Genomic DNA, 16060 nt, shown 5'->3' on the forward strand with positions numbered 1-16060 from the left:
TGCCAGCCTTACTTCTGCGCTGCTGCCTTGAGAAGTGGGTGGCCAGAGAGTGGCGGCTGCTGACTGAAGGCCCAACTCTGCAGGCAGCAATGCGGAAGTAAGGCTGGCAATACCATACCATGCCATCCTTAAGGGTAACAATACTGTAACCCGCCCCACAATAACCCTGCAACCCCCAACAACTCCTTTTTGGGGCAGGGTCCCTACAATTACAACATCGTGACATTTCAGATTTAAATAACTGAAATCATGTATTTTTTAAAATCCTATGAGTGTGAAATTGACCAAAATGGACCATGAATTAGAGATGCCATAACAGCAGTTGTCCACTCAGAGAAACTACGGATATAGATTTTGTCATCAGTTTCTCATGTTGTTATTAATATAGCTAAAAGCCATTACTAAATCACACTTGATTTAAGACAAGTGGCTGGCAGTTTTAAGATCTATATTTATCAAACTTTTTGGGGTAAAATAATATTTGACAGCTTGTAGCACTTTCCCAAATATCTTAACAGGGTGGAGAAATTAATGGTGTGGAAACAAGAATACCAGTAACAAAATAATGTTTTTAAGTCTTTCCAGCCCCATTTAATTGCTATATTAAATACCCATTTGGGAACAGTAGTCAATGCAGCAGTGGGCTAGACTGACAGAGCTAAAGAGAAGGGAAAGCTGCTGAATGGGCAATATACTCACAGGAGTTGTGTCTACGACGGAAACCTTTGGACTGATTCAAGGATTCCAAATGTCGGTCCATGTAGCTCTTAGAGCACTGCTGCTGTTGTGGGGAGATGACAACTTCCTGATTTTTCATGTCCGTTCTCCTTGGGATAGCCTGTGGGGCACTGCTGGAAGAGGTAGGCTTCTTTAGCAATTTGCCAGTGCCGTTTTGATTGGTACCCACTTGGCACCCAATGCCAGGGATGCCCAGTTCAGTATGCTGCAGGTCCCCACTCTGTTTGCTGTCCCCAGGACTTGGGATCTGCAGAATCTTTAGCTCAGTAATATCACCTGCCCTAAACACAGGAAAGAGAACAGAAAGTAGGATTTAATATTGGTGCCCAGCTCTACAGAAATCAAGCCCCTAGTATGTTAGAGTCTGCAGCAGCATCAGAATGACATTTTTCTCTTAATTCACTGGAACCCAAGGGAAAAAAAAAACATTAACATGGATTACAATGCCTATTAGGAACACACACACACACACTTAAAGACTATATTCCTCAGACAATACATCTGACTCTTCTGGTCCTGGAAAGAAGTGAACCCCAAATACCTCTTTATCCCACTGCCTCTGTACCTAGTCAAAAGGAGTGGGTGCAAGCTGTTAACTAGTCACTCTGGAAAGAGTGGTTATAAGATATGGTCTTAGACTTTAGATTTATGAAGAATAATCAAACTTCAGAATGAATCTATTATACTGGGATATAAAAGTAATGTTGTTACCAAGACTGAATATGTTATGGACTTCGATACCTTTACCAGCATTACATGGATTCTTCCTTCTCTATTCTCCGCCCACCTCCCACTCTGAGTTTCAACTCTCTAAGGCCTGGTCTACACTGGGGGGGGAGGGTAAATCGATCTAAGTTACGCAACTTCAGTTATGCGAATAACATAGCTGAAGTCGACATACTTAGATCTACTTACCACGGTGTCTTCACTGTGGTAAGTCAACAGCTGATGCTCTCCCGTCGACTCCACCTGCGCCTCTCCGCCTGGTGGAGTACCGGAGTAGACGGGAGAGCGCTCGGTGGTCGATTTATCGCGTCTAAACTAGATGCGATAAATCAACACCCGCTGGATCGATCGCTGCCCGTTGATCCAGCGGGTAACATAGATAAGCCCTAAGGAAGAGAGACTCCCTCAGGTTGCTATTTAATCTTTGTTTAGTAATAAAATAGTTAAATCTGTGTATTTGTGGAAATCATTTAAATCTGTGTATTAACTTTGCCAATTTGCACTGATAATAGAAAAAAATCTTTGGTTACTAATCTTTACTCTTCTCCAATAATGTAACAGGGGAGCTGGGGGCAGAGGTAGAGGGCAGGTAATTTAGTAGAAGAACAGCAATACTTTCTACACAACAGTAGGCTTGTTAGTTTTGGATGCTGTTGGTATGTCTCTCCAAGGCCAATCTGCACCAATTGGCTTGCGAATTACAGAACAAGATTATTGTGTCAAAGAGAAGAGTATTCTTGCCAGACGGATATCAAGAGCTATCTAGATGGAGGAAAAGAAAGTGGCAGAAGATAAGACAGATCTGAAGATAAACATGCAGTTGGAGCCATAAAACGGATTTATTTGGGGCAAGGATCTAATTTAAATGATTAACAGCTCCACTTTCACTTCAGTCGTGCTTTAGCAAACACAAACATTAAACTTGCCATTGGCAAAAATTCCACTGAGTCTGCCAAATGTCTCATCTAACTGTAAGCTGGAGGACAGGTAATACACAGTGACTCTGTGCAGACACGCATTTTCTTTGCTCCTACCAATGTGTTCCAATTGTGATCTACATCTGTGTCACACTGTAACCCAGACAACAAAAAGCCCAAAGACAGCATCTCTTGCTTTCTGTATAGGGCCTAGCAAAAGCAATACAGGCACTTTTCAGCCAAGGATAAGCAGTAATGAGTTTTGAAGCAAAATGTCCCAATTTCAGCCATATGTAAAGTTTGCCTGGAAGAAGCAGACAGAGGAGACACTTACCTGAAGGTGACCTCTGGTACGAGGCACTTGACACCATTATGGAAAGGCCGCGTCAGGGAGATGGTCTGGCTGATCTGATCCACAGCCGACACTCGTCCCTGATAGACTCCCAGGCTGTCTCCACAGTTAATGGACACAATGCTTCCGAGCCAGTCTGTAGCCATATTTCTGACACGTGATCACTATAAAATGAAGACAGGATTGGCTGGGGGGAAAAAAAAAAAAAAATCAGGAGACTGACAAACCTAATTAGCATCAGCTATATCCCCCCATGCCACAGTCCTAGACCACATCTAGGCCCTTACTTTGGTGGCCTGTCTTTTCATAGTGGGACAAGGATAATACCTATATATACTTTAAGATCCTATTTAGATTGTAAGATCCTTTGACAGAGACCATGCCTGTAGGCTTGTCTGTAAAGTACCTAGCACAGTTTTGTGGCTACATAAATAATACTGGATAAAACAGTCTCACACAACCAGATTCCATATAATGCTGTAATCTAAAAAACACCAGTAATTTTCTGTAACACATTCCAACCCTAACTACTTTTCCTGGGGTGTTCTTGTTAAATTCCAGTTCAAGTATCTAGATCCGCCAGCCTACATTCTCTCTGGCACTTCAGTCACATACCTCTGTCCTAACTTCCCATTCTAAACACTTGTGTAGTGATAGTGGAACAGAAAGATGGCGCTATAGCTATATAGGGTAAAATTCTGACCTCACTGAACCCAGGATTTCACCCATAAAATACTATTTTATCAATCCCACAATTAGCTAATTGATAAGGTTTAACATAAAACAAAGTTCAAAAGTTACTTTGTTTGACAGTAACTGTGTATATTTCAAAGGGTAAACATTCTCATAAATACATATGGTGTGTTTATTTAAATACTTGATTCACCAGTCTCTCCTCAATTCTTAATTCTACAGTCTCTGGGAAGTACAACTTTCAATCAACACACTGAAGTGACTGTGCATGCCTTTCCATGTGTGGAGATGAGATCCCTAACCTCTGGCTGAGTTACTGAAGTCCTCAAATAATGATTTAAAGACTTCAAGTAACAGAATCTGCCATTTACATTAGTTTAAACCTGCAAAGTGACCCGTCCCATTCTGCAGAGGCAACCCCCCCCAGGGTTTCTGCCAATCTGACCTGGGAAGATTCCTTCCCAAGCCCAAATATGGTGATTCGTTGGACCCTGAGGCCTTGGCTACACTTGCGAATTACAGCGCAATAAAGCCTCCCCCAGCACTGTAGCTCACTCCCTGTCCACACTGGCAAGGCACTTACAGCGCTGTATCTCCGTGGCTACAGCGCTGCATGTACTCCACCTTCCCGAGAGGAATACTGTGTATGGCGGCACCAGTGTGGCCGCCCAATGCGCTGTGACTGGCCTCCAGAAGTATTTGGCAGTATCCCACAATGGCTGTTCTAACCACTCTGGTCATCAGTTCAAACTCTACAGCCCTGGCCTCAGGTAACCAACCATGTGACCCGCCCTTGACATTCCCCGGGAATTTTAAAAATCCCCTTCCTGGGTTCCAGGTTCTTCACGCCACCAGCTGCCTCCAACACCAGTATCTTCACCACCCAGCCCTGAAAACCACGACCCTTACCCTCTGCACTCAACCCCCATCACCATGCAGTATAGCTATCCTAGAAGTGCAGCACTCACTGCACAGCACACCAGACAGGACATAGGCAAATCTGTGATTGTACCATTCCCCACTTCACCCCCTTGCCCTTTCTGATTCCCAAGCAGTTGTGTTTCTTTTCAATAAATAAATTTTCTTTTCAATTAATGGATTTTTTGGCTTTGAAAACATTCTTTATTATTTTGCATAAGGTAAAAGATTCCTTAGCCCAGGAAATAAACAGGCACTGCAAGTCTACTCAGCAAACACTGATTCCTAAAGATTGGAGCTACTGTACTTCACTCCCGTGCAGGGCACCAGATATCACTGCTGGTTTTCAACCTCAAATTGCTCCCTCAAGGCATCCCTAATCCTGGCAGCCTCGTGTTGGGCCCCTGTAATAGCCCTGCTCTCTGGCTGTGCAAATTCAGCCTCCAGGTGTTCAACCTCGGAGGTCCATGCCTGAGTGAAGCTTTCACCCTTCCCTTCACAAATATTATGGAGGGGAGAGCACGCGGATATAACCGCGGGGATGCTGTGTTCGGCTAAGTCCAGCTTCCCATACAGAGATTGCCAATGGCCCTTTAAACGACCAAAGGCACGCTCCACAGTCATTCAGCACCGGCTCAGCCTGTAGTTGAACTGTTCCTTGCTGCTGTCAAGGCTCCCTGTGTATGGTTTCATGAGCCACGGCATTAACAGGTAAGTGGGGTCTCCAAGGATCACAATAGGCATTTCAACTTCCCCTCCTGTGATCTTCCACTCTGGGAAAAAAGTCCTGGCCTGCAGCTTCCTGAACAGCCAAGTGTTCCGAAAGATGCGTGCGTCATGCACCTTTCCGGGCCAGCCTGTGTTAATGTCAATGAAACGCCCACGGTGATCCACAAGCGCCTGGAGAACCATAGAGAAATACCCCTTCCGATTAACGTACTTGGATGCTAGGTGGGGTGGTGCCAGAATAGGAATGTGCGTCCCATCTATCGCCCCTCCACAGTTAGGGAACCCCATTTGTGCAAAGCCATCCACTATGTCCTGTACATTACCCAGAGTCATGGTTCTTCTGAGTAGGATGCGATTAATGGCCCTGCAAACTTGCATCAACACGATTCCAACGATCGACTTTCCCACTCCAAACTGGTTTGCGACCGACCGGTAGCTGTCTGGAGTTGCCAGCTTCCAGACTGCAATAGCCACCCGCTTCTCCACTGGCAGGGCAGCTCTCAATCTCGTGTGCTTGCGCCGCAGGGTGGGGGCAAGCTCCTCACACAGTCCCATGAAAGTGGCTTTTCTCATCTGAAAGTTCTGCAGCCACTGCTCGTCATCCCAGACTTCCAGGACGATGTGATCCCACCACTCGGTGCTTGTTTCCCGAGCCCAAAAGCGGCATTCCACGGTGCTGAGCATGTCCGTGAATGTCACAAGCATCGTCGGACTCCTCACTCTCACTGTCACTTTGGATCTTAAGGAATAGTTTGAAAGCCAAACGTGACATGCTGGCGAGACTCGTCAGCAGATGCCTCAGCAGTTCAGGCTCCATTTCCCGCAGACAGATCGCACTGCACAGAAACCGTTGAAAGATGGCACCAAAGGTGGACGGAAACAAAGGGATTTCTGGGATGTGAAGCGATGCATCACGGGGCGTTGGGACAGGACCCAGAATCTCCCGCACCCACGCCCCCTTCCCACAATGCCAGAATGGGAAGAGGTGCTCTGTGGGATAGCTGCCCATAATGCACCGCTCCCAATGGCACTGAAATTGCAGCAAATGTGGCCACGACAGTGCGCTGACAGCTGTCAATGTGGACAGACTGCAGCGCTTTCCCTACTCAGCTGTACGAAGACAGGTTTAACTCACACCGCTGTACAGCTACAAGTGTAGCCAAGGCCTGAGCATCTGGGCAAGACCCACCAGACACCTGGGAAAGAATTCTCTGAAGCAATTTAGAGCCCTCCCTATCAAGCATCCCATCACTGGCCATTGGAGATATTTGCTGCTAGCAGTCGCAGATCAGTTACATGCCATTGGAGGCAGACCCATCATACCATCCCCCTGGCCCCCCAACCCCGTCCCAAAAACTTATCAAGCTCAGTCTTGAAGCGAGTTAAGTTTTTTGCCCCCACTGCTCCCCTTGGAAGGCTGTCCCAAAACTTCACTCCTCTGATCATTAGAAACCTTTGTCTAATTTCAAGCCTAAACTTGTTGATGGCCAGTTTATATCCATTTGTTCTTGTGTCCATACTGGTGCTTAATTTAAATAATTCCTTTCCCTCCCTGATATTTATCCCTCTGATGTATTTATACAGAGCAGTCATATCTCCCCTCAGCCTTCTCTTGGCTAAGCTCTTTGAGTCTCCTCTCATAAGGTAGGTTTTTCATTCCTCGGATCATCCTAGTAGCCCTTCTCTGCACCTGTTTCAGTTTCAATTCACCTTCTTAAACATGGGAGACCAGAATCCCACACAGTATATTCCACATGAGGTCTCACCAGTGCTTTGTATACTGCAGTAGTTCTCAAACTTCTGTACTGGTGACCCCTTTCACATAGCAAGCTTCTGAGTGCGACCCCCCCCTTATAAATTAAAAACACTTTTAAATATATTTAATACCATTATAAATGCTGGATGCAAGTGGGGTTCGGGCTGGAAGCTGACAGCTCATGACCCCCCATGTAATAATCTCGTGACCCTCAGAAGGTCCCGAGCCCCAGTTTGAGAACCCCTGGTATACTGGTACTAACGCTTCCCTATCTCGACTGAAAATACCTCACCTGGTACATCCTAGGACTGCATTAGCCTTTTTCACACCCGCATCACATTAGCCACTCATAGTCATCCTGAGATCAACCAATACACTCATGTCTTTCTCCTCCTTTGTCGCTTCCAACTGGTAAGTCCCCAGCTTATAGCAAAAATTCTTGTTGTTAGTACCTAAGTGCATGACCTTGCACTTTGGACTATTAAATTTCATCCCATTTCTATTACAGACGCTCCCCGACTTACACAAGCGTTCCGTTCCAGAACGCCTTGCATAACTCAAATTTTGCGTAAGTCGGAAACGTACCTCCGACCATTATACACAAAAAAAACCAAAAAACCACCACCACCACCTCCTATTTTTAGCTTACGGAACTTTTTCCGTAAGTGCAGATTTGCGTAAATCGGGTCTTGCGTAACCCGGGGAGCATCTGTACTCCAGTTTTCAAGGTCATCCAGGTGTTCTTGTATGATATTCCGGTCCTCCTCTGTATTGGCAATACCTCCCAACTGTGTGTCACCCGTAAATTTTATTAGCGCACGCCCACATTTTGTTCCAAGATCATTAATAAAAATTAGGGCTGTCAAGCGATTAAAAAATTATTCATGATTAATCGCACTGTTAAACAATAATAGAATACCATTTATTTAAACATTTTTGGATTTTTTCCATTTTCAAATATATTGATTTCAATTCTAACAGAATACAGTGTACAGTGCTCACTTTATATTTATTATTACAAATATTTGCACTGTAAAAAAAGAAATAGTATTTTTCAATTAACCTAAGTACTATAGAGCAATCTCTATCATGAAAGTGCAATTTACAAAATGTAGAATTATGTAAAAAAAAATCCTGCATTCAAAAATAAAACAATGTAAAACTTTAGAGCCTACAAATCCACTCAGTCCTATTTCTTGTTCAGCCAGTCGCTCAGATAAACAAGTTTGTTTACATTTGAAGGAGATAATACTGCCTGCGTCTTGTTCACAATATCACCTGAAAGTGAGAATAGGTGTTCGCATGGCACTGCTGTAGCCAGCATTGCAAGATATTTACATGCCAGATGCACTAAAGATTCATATGTCCCTTCATGCTTCAACCACCATCCCAGAGGACATGCGTCCATGCTGATGACGGGTTCTGCTCGATAACAATCCAAAACAGTGCAGACCGACACATGTTCATTTTCATCATCTGAGTCAGATGCCACCAGCAGAAGGTTGATTTTCTTTTTTGTTGTTTCGGTTCTGTAGTTTCCTCTTTGGAGTGTTACTCTTTTAAGACTTCTGAAAGCATGCTCCACACCTCATCCCTCTCAAATTTTGGAAGGCACTTCAGATTCTTAAACCTTAGGTCGAGTACTGTAACTATCTTTAGAAATTTCACATTGGTGCCGTCTTTGCGTTTTGTCAAATCTGCAGGTAATGTGTTCTTAAAATGAACAACATGTGCTGAGTCATCATCCGAGACTACTATAACATGAAATATATGGCAGAATGTGGGTAAAATAGAGCCAGAGGCATACAATCCTTCCCCAAGGAGTTCAGTCACAAATTTAATTAATGCCTTATTTTTTTAATGAGCATCATCGGCATGGAAGCATGTCCTCTGGAATGGTGGCCGAAGCACGAAGGGGCATATGAATGTTTAGCATATCTGGAACGTAGATACTTTGCAATGCTGACTACAAAAGTCCCATGCGAATGCCTGATCTCACTTTCTGGTGACACTGTAAATAAGAAGTGGGCAGCATTATCTCCCATAAATGTAAACAAACTTGCTTGTCTTAGTGATTGGCTGAACGAGAAGTAGGACTGAGTGGACTTGTAGGCTCTAAAGTTTTGCATTGTTTTGTTTTTGAGTGCAATTATGTGACAATAACAAAAATCTACATTTGTAAGTTGCATTTTCACGATAAAAAGATTGCACTACAGTACTTTTATGAGGTGAATTGAAAAATACTATTTCTTTTGTTTATCATTTTTACAGTGCAAATATTTGTAATCAAATATAATAATATAAAATGAACAGTGTTCACTTTGTATTCTGTGTTGTAACTGAAATCAATACATTTGAAAATGCAGAAAAGCATCCAAAATATTTAATAAATTTCAATGGGTATTCTATTGTTTAGCAGTGCGATTAAAACTGCGATTAATCCTGATTAATTTTTTGAGTTAATCGCATGAGTTAACTGCAATTAATCGACAGCCCCAATAAAAATGTTAAATAAGATTAGCCCCAAGACCTATCCTTGAGGAACTCCACTAGTAACCTCCCTCCAGCATGACAGTTCACCTTTCAGCATGACCCATTGTAGTCTCCCCTTTAACCAGTTCCTTATCCATCTTTCAATTGCCATATTAATCCCCACATTCTTCAATTTAACTAATAATTTCCCAAGTGGAACTGTATCAAATGTCTTGTTGAAATCCAGATCTACTGCATTTCCTTTGTCTAAAAAAATCTGTTATCTTCTCAAAGAAGGAGATCAGGTTGGTCTGGCATATTAGTTTACATAATGTTTATACAATGCTTTGAGCTGGCAAAAAATGTTAGGAGATTAGTACATAAATATTTAAAATGCTAAATTATCACATGGGGGAAAAAAATCAATAATCTTTGCTGTGCACTTTGCGCTACAGACACCTCAGAAGAAAAAGAGCCACTAAGAGCATGTCTACACTGCATCTGGGAGCAACACTCACAGCCCAGGTCTACAAACTAGTACTTGTGGGGCTCATACCATCACTCTAGAAATTGATGTGTACTAAGGCAGGCTTCCTGCCTGTCCTGGCACCACGGACCGCACTGTGCCCCAGAAGTGGACAACAGCAGGACCGGCTCCTAGGCAGAAGCGCGCAAGCGGCTCCGCGCAGCTCTTGCCTGTAGGCACCGACACCCCCCCCCCCCAGCTCCCACTGGGAGTGCAGAGTTGGTGCTCGGGGCAGGGGCAGTGCACGGAGCCTAGGAGCCGGACCTGCTGCTGGCCACTTCTGGGGCGCAGCACAGTGTCAGAACATGTGGGAACTAGCCTGCCTTAGCCAAGCAGCACTGCCGACAGGACTTTTAACGGTCCAGTCGGCAGTGCTGACCAGAGCCGCCACAACCCAGTGTCTTCCATTCTGCAACCCAGTACTGGGTTGCGACCTGCAGTTTGAAAGCCACTGGTCTACTCCCTCCCCCTTATTTTAGAACAATACTATCCTGTCTCTCACAGTGATCTGTACCAGATGCTACAGAAGGTATAAAAACCGCACAGTAGGTAGATGGGGAATAACCTATCCCCCACATAAAGATCAAGATAAGACCTAATAGTCAGGCACTGGCATAAACCCTGAAGCATGCAGTTTAATATGCCTTCCAAAATTCATGGTAATTAATTAGCATAATTCTGGATATTCCTGATATCTATAAATACCCAATCCCTTTTTGAATCTTGTTACACTCTTGGCCTCATCCAAAGCTCACATCCAAATGTCCTGCCTTTTTCCCCAAAGATGTACAAAAGGCAACTTGTGCCAGTGTAGACACAGATTTGTGGTCATCAAGGGAACACATACACAGTTACTCCTAACATTCAGGAGAACAGCCTACAGATGAAACAGGAAAGTTTCTATTTATTATTCTTATTGTGGTAATGTCAAGAGAGCCCAATCAGGAGCAGGACTTCATTGCACAAGCCACTATACAAGTGCATAGCAAGACACGAACTCTTCTCCAGTTTGGTTACAAAGGTTAAAGAACAGTGCTTCTCATTAATTAATGGAGATGGTTTGCTTTCAGGTTACCTCATTATGTGTGTGTTATGAGTATAGAGGACTAGGATCCCATGGGTGGATGGTTACATCTTCATCCAGGAGGAGATAAGCCTGATTTTATCACTCTCTCTTGGAAGAAAAACAATGCACCCGGGCCCGGATCTATGATCACTCAAGCTAGGAGGTTTTAAAGGGTCACGGGGAAATAAAGGCGCCTTGGGGGCTCATCAAAAACAGGAAAGGGGACTCAAATCCCCCCCGGAGCAGCAGCTCTGGGGCTGCTGAGGCAAAAGGGAGGGGGAGGCAGAAGCAGCTCCCCGCTGAAATGCACCAGGTTATCCGACTCCTTGGCAGGGAGAAGAGCCACAAGGAGAACTAATTAAAGAAGGGGGCTTGTCCCCCTGAACATGGGAGAGGGGAATCACCCCCGTGCACGGGGGCAAAGTAGGGGAGGGGAACTGCCCAGGAGGGGGGCCCCCTCCTCCATGCATCTCAGTGGGGCCCCTCCCACGGACCGCCCCTGCTGGAGCCCCAGCTCCTCCCCCGGAGCCCTCCCCTTGCCGAGATGGCGGCGCGGCTGCTGCCCCAGAGGTCGAGGCCGTGTCCGCCCCGCGCTGCCCACCCCTGAGGGACAGGGGAGCCGCCCCCACCTGAGTCCCACGGCTCGCTCTCCGCCTCTCTTGGAGCTACTCTGCACACCGACCCCGACGCACGCCGGAAACACCTCCTCCACGGCGCTGTGCGTCTGCCGTCACTTCCGCCTCGGCTTGGGGTGGGGGTGGGATCGCCTCGCCCGTCTCCCGGTCATAGAGCCCTGCAATTTTGCCTCAGTGCCAGGGTGACGCTCTACCCACCCCCAGGAGCATAGACAAGTCGACCTCCCGCATCCCAGCGCCGCGCAAACTGAGCCCGCCTAACTGGCTATGCGCCTGCGCAGAGCGCCCTTCGGGGTTGAGCGTGTGTAAACCCTCTCGGCGCATGCCTCTGGTGCGCATGCTCCTTGTGCCTGATGCCGGGGAAGCGTGGTGGGTTCACTTAGAGCCCCCTTTCCAGGGAGGGGCAGTGCGGTCCTAGAGCAAAGCTCTAGGAGCTTCCAGCCCCAGCCCCAATCAGAACTCCCGGGCAGGGATATATATATACACACACACAGTTTTGTGAACTAGTTGCATGCTGTGTTGCCAATTTAATGATTGTTTGGAAATTTGAATTGAAATTGAAACATTCATACACACTTTAAAAGCATATAAAGTGTATGATCAAATATGTATATCTGAAAAAGTATAATAGATTTGAAAAGTATTACCATAGAGTAGCTGCCTTATACAGCTGTTGTTTTTTACAACGTCGGTGCATTCATTTTGGTGATGATGGCCAACATAATAATTTCAAATGATGATTTGTAAGCAAAGTCTAAATGAGCTCTCCCTGACAGCTAGTGATGTGCTGGGGGGAAAGGAGCTTCAGGACCAGATTGTATTTATGCCTAATCTACCTAGATATCCAGCAAACAGAGCTGTGTTACCCAAGTGATAGATTTTGGCTGGGGTTGGGTTACAAATCACTTAAATGTGGGGATAATGAAATGTTGTTATTCTTATTGTATGAGTAAAGGGCAGTAGAACTGTACTTAGCCTGTGCTGATTGAGGGCATCAAGGGGGGGCCGGGGACAGGTGTTTTGCTTGATGGTCTGCCTGAGTCACAAGTACTATTTGACCTGCCCCTCTCCCCTGTTTAAAGGCAGAGCTGATTAGGCTCCATAAATAGTCTTTTGTTTTGTTAAGTGATCACTGCAGCTGAAATCACTGATAACACTGCTGTACAGCCAAAATGCTTCTGAAATAAATGTAGTCAAACTTTACTAATTCTGGGTCACTGAGAACGAAAATGATGCTTAAACTTGTTGATTGGCTCTAGTTTTCAAGATATGCTATTGGATCAGTATATACGACCCTTGACTTGGGAATGGCGGAGGATAAGTGAGTTATAAAGGGAAGGAATCTCAATTTAAACCAGAAATGACTAAAATACATCTTTGACTGGATCTATGAATAAATCTATGACTGAGTTTGGACAGTACTTGCTTTTTAGGCAAAACAACGAATGATGCAATCTGAAGCTAGTATTGCGTCATACATGATATGAATTGCATCATGTTATTCCTAGAAGTCATGGATGATGCAATCATAACGAAGCTTACATCACTCTGCTGAACAAATTGCCCTATATCTAGAAATCATACAGTGTCGTGCTCTCTTATTTGTCAGTGTTTGATTTTGCAAAGGGACACATTTCTGTCTAGCCAAAGTGAGCAGAGATGCCTCGTACTTGTGTGAACAGTGCAGATAACTTCTGCTATGTTTGTGGTGAAGTGACTTTTGCGTCACAAAAGTGCAGTATAACCACTATGGTTAAGAAAGCCTATCATCTTTATTTTGGCTGCAAAATTGGAGATCAGGACAAGAGGTGGGCCCCACACATATGCTGCAACACTTGTGCAACAAATCTTTGCCAGTGGTTGAACAGGAAAAGGAAATCTATGCCTTTTGCAGTGCCAATGATTTGGAGAGAGCCAACAGATCATACCAGCAATTGTTACTTCTGCATGGTGCCTCCAGTTGGGAAAGGTGTGTCAAAGAAGAAAAAGTGGACTGTGCATTATCCAAACATTCCATCAGCTATACGCCCAGTACCCCACTGAGAAGGACTGCCGGTTCCTGATGCACCAGAATCATTCTCACTTGAGTCAGATGAGGAAGAGGAAGAGCATGAAACTTCTGGTCCTGAACCATGAATGTCACAGGACCCACATTTTCTCCCATCCTCCTCCTCTGAACCACACCTCATAACACAAGATGAACTGAATGACCTTGTCAGGGATTTGGAACTACCCAAGAGTAAGGCAGAGCTGTTGGGCTCCAGACTACAGCAGTGGAATCTCCTGGCAGGTGATGTTAGGGTTTCCATGTTCCGTGACCGTCAAAAGAATCTTGTCCCATTCTTCTTCATGGAAGGTGATCTTGTAGCCTGCAACAACATCGATGGTGTGATGGCAGCCCTCAACATCGTTCATGATCCAGATGAGTGGAGACTGTTCATTGATTCATTGAAGACGAGTCTTAAAGCTTTTTTACTGCATAATGGCAACGTTTTGCCATCAATTCCAGTTGGTCAGGAAGTCCATATGAAGGAAACCTATGACAACATGAAACAATTTTGAGGTGCATAAACTATGACCAACATCAGTGGCAGCTTTGTGGCGATTTGAAGGTTGTTGCTCTCTTGCTTGGTCTGCAGACTGGATACACAAAGTACTGCTGTTTTCTCTGTGAATGGGATAGTCATGCAAGAGATTCCCACTACATCAAGAAAGATTGGCCACTCCGACAGTCATTGGAGCCTGGGAGGAAAAGTGTTCATCATCCACTACTTGTTGAATCAAGGAAGATTTTGTTACCACCTTTACACATCAAGCTGGGTCTGATGAACAACTTTGTCAAGGCCATTGACAAAACACAAGCAGCTTTCAAGTACCTCCGTGGAAAATTTCCAAGGTTAAGTGAAGCTAAGATAAAGGAAGGTGTCTTTGTTGGTCCTCAGATTCGTGAACTTCTTCGAGATGATGCATTTGACCATGCACTGCATGGCAAGGAAAAGACGGCATGGAAAGCCTTCCAGTTAGTGGCAATAAATTTTCTGTGAAACAACAAGGCAGAGAACTACAGGTTGTTGGTTGGAAACCTCTTCAAGGCATACAAAAGCCTTGGTTGCAACACGTCACTAAAGATACATTTTTTGTACTCTCATCTAGATTTTTTTCCACCGAACTGCGGAGCAGTGAACGACGAGCACGGCGAGTGATTTCACCAGGACATTGCAAGAATGGAGAAACGCTATCAGGGCAAATGGAGCCCATCAATGCTTGCAAACTATTGCTGGACAGTGACAAGAGATGCTCCATTTAATGAATACAAGAGACAAGCCAAGAAGCGCCAAGTAGACACTGAATAGGACTAAACTATGTACATAATAGTTTTTTGCCTTTTGTTTCATAATAAATTTTATTTATATAACCCTTTTGCTGATTTTTAAAGTGTTACATAAACAGGACAGGTGAAATATTATCATGTAAAGCAACCATAAACACATGAAAAGACCTAGGTTTACAATTTATTATTAAAACTCTACTATCTATACAATATACAGAGACATAAAATGTAAAAACTTAAATATCTTAGAAACAGTAGCCAATCAGTTGTTTTAATTGTCATATTTGAATTCAGCACATCAAAATACATAATAAATAGCACATTTTATCTCTGAAGCAGACGACTTCTCAAAAATTGTAGACCAGTGTAATCAGGTCTAAGTGCATAGACCTGCTGTGGGACAGTGTTTTTGTGGAAGAGACGGCCCAGTCTGCACTAGCAGCGAGGTTCCCCCACTGAGGCCTTGGCTACACTTGCAGCTGTACAGCGCTGTGAGTTAAACCTGTCTTCGTACAGCTGAGTAGGGAAAGCGCTGCAGTCTGTCCACATTGACAGCTGCCAGCGCATTGTCGTGGCCACATTTGCGGCAATTGCAGCGCCATTGGGAGTGGTGCATTATGGGCAGCTATCCCAAAGAGCACCTCTTCCCATTCTGTAGCCGTGGGTTGTGGGAAGGGGGCGTGGGTGCGGGAGATTCTGGGTCCTGTCCCAACACCCCGTGATGCATCGCTTCGCATCCCAGAAATCCCTTTGTTTCTGTCCACATTTGGCGCCATCTTTCAACGGTTTCTGTGTAGTGCGATCTGTCTGCGGGAAATGGAGCCTGAACTGCTGAGGCGTATGCTGACGAGTTTCGCCAGCCTGTCATGTTTGGCTTTCGAACTATTCCTTAAGAACCAAAGTGACAGTGAGAGTGAGGAGTCCGACGATGCTATCGAGCCGCGTAACGCATATGACACAAAATTGCTTGTGGCATTCACGAACATGCTCAGCACCGTGGAACGCCGCTTTTGGGCTCGGGAAACAAGCACCGAGTGGTGGGATCACATCGTCCTGGAAGTCTGGGATGACGAGCAGTGGCTGCAGAACTTTCAGATGAGAAAAGCCACTTTCATGGGACTGTGTGAGGAGCTCGCCCCCACCCTGCGGCGCAAGCACACGAGATTGAGAGCTGCCCTGCCAGTGGAGAAGCGGGTGGCTA

General features: G+C 45.0%; 1 protein-coding gene across 4 annotated transcripts in view; it reads right to left on the reverse strand.

The window, feature by feature from the left end:
- The window catches only part of EDC3 (enhancer of mRNA decapping 3), a 54358-nt gene extending 42646 nt beyond the window's left edge, over positions 1-11712 (reverse strand). The window contains exons 1-3 of one of the 4 annotated variants that reach the window (XM_034784773.1): positions 11523-11712; positions 2716-2897; positions 700-1019 (exon numbers count right to left, since the gene is read on the reverse strand). In XM_034784773.1, the coding sequence (XP_034640664.1) occupies positions 700-1019; positions 2716-2879 (484 nt within the window). In that variant the 5' untranslated portion in view covers positions 2880-2897; positions 11523-11712. Of the gene's footprint in view, positions 1-699; positions 1020-2715; positions 2921-10902; positions 11368-11522 lie in introns of those variants that run through there. The other 3 variants (XM_034784771.1, XM_034784774.1, XM_034784772.1) reach the window with 3 other exon arrangements.
- Between the last annotated feature and the right edge of the window lie 4348 nt (positions 11713-16060).

Source organism: Trachemys scripta, chromosome 10 (assembly GCF_013100865.1).
Source record: "Trachemys scripta elegans isolate TJP31775 chromosome 10, CAS_Tse_1.0, whole genome shotgun sequence".
Lineage (NCBI taxonomy): Eukaryota > Metazoa > Chordata > Testudines > Emydidae > Trachemys > Trachemys scripta.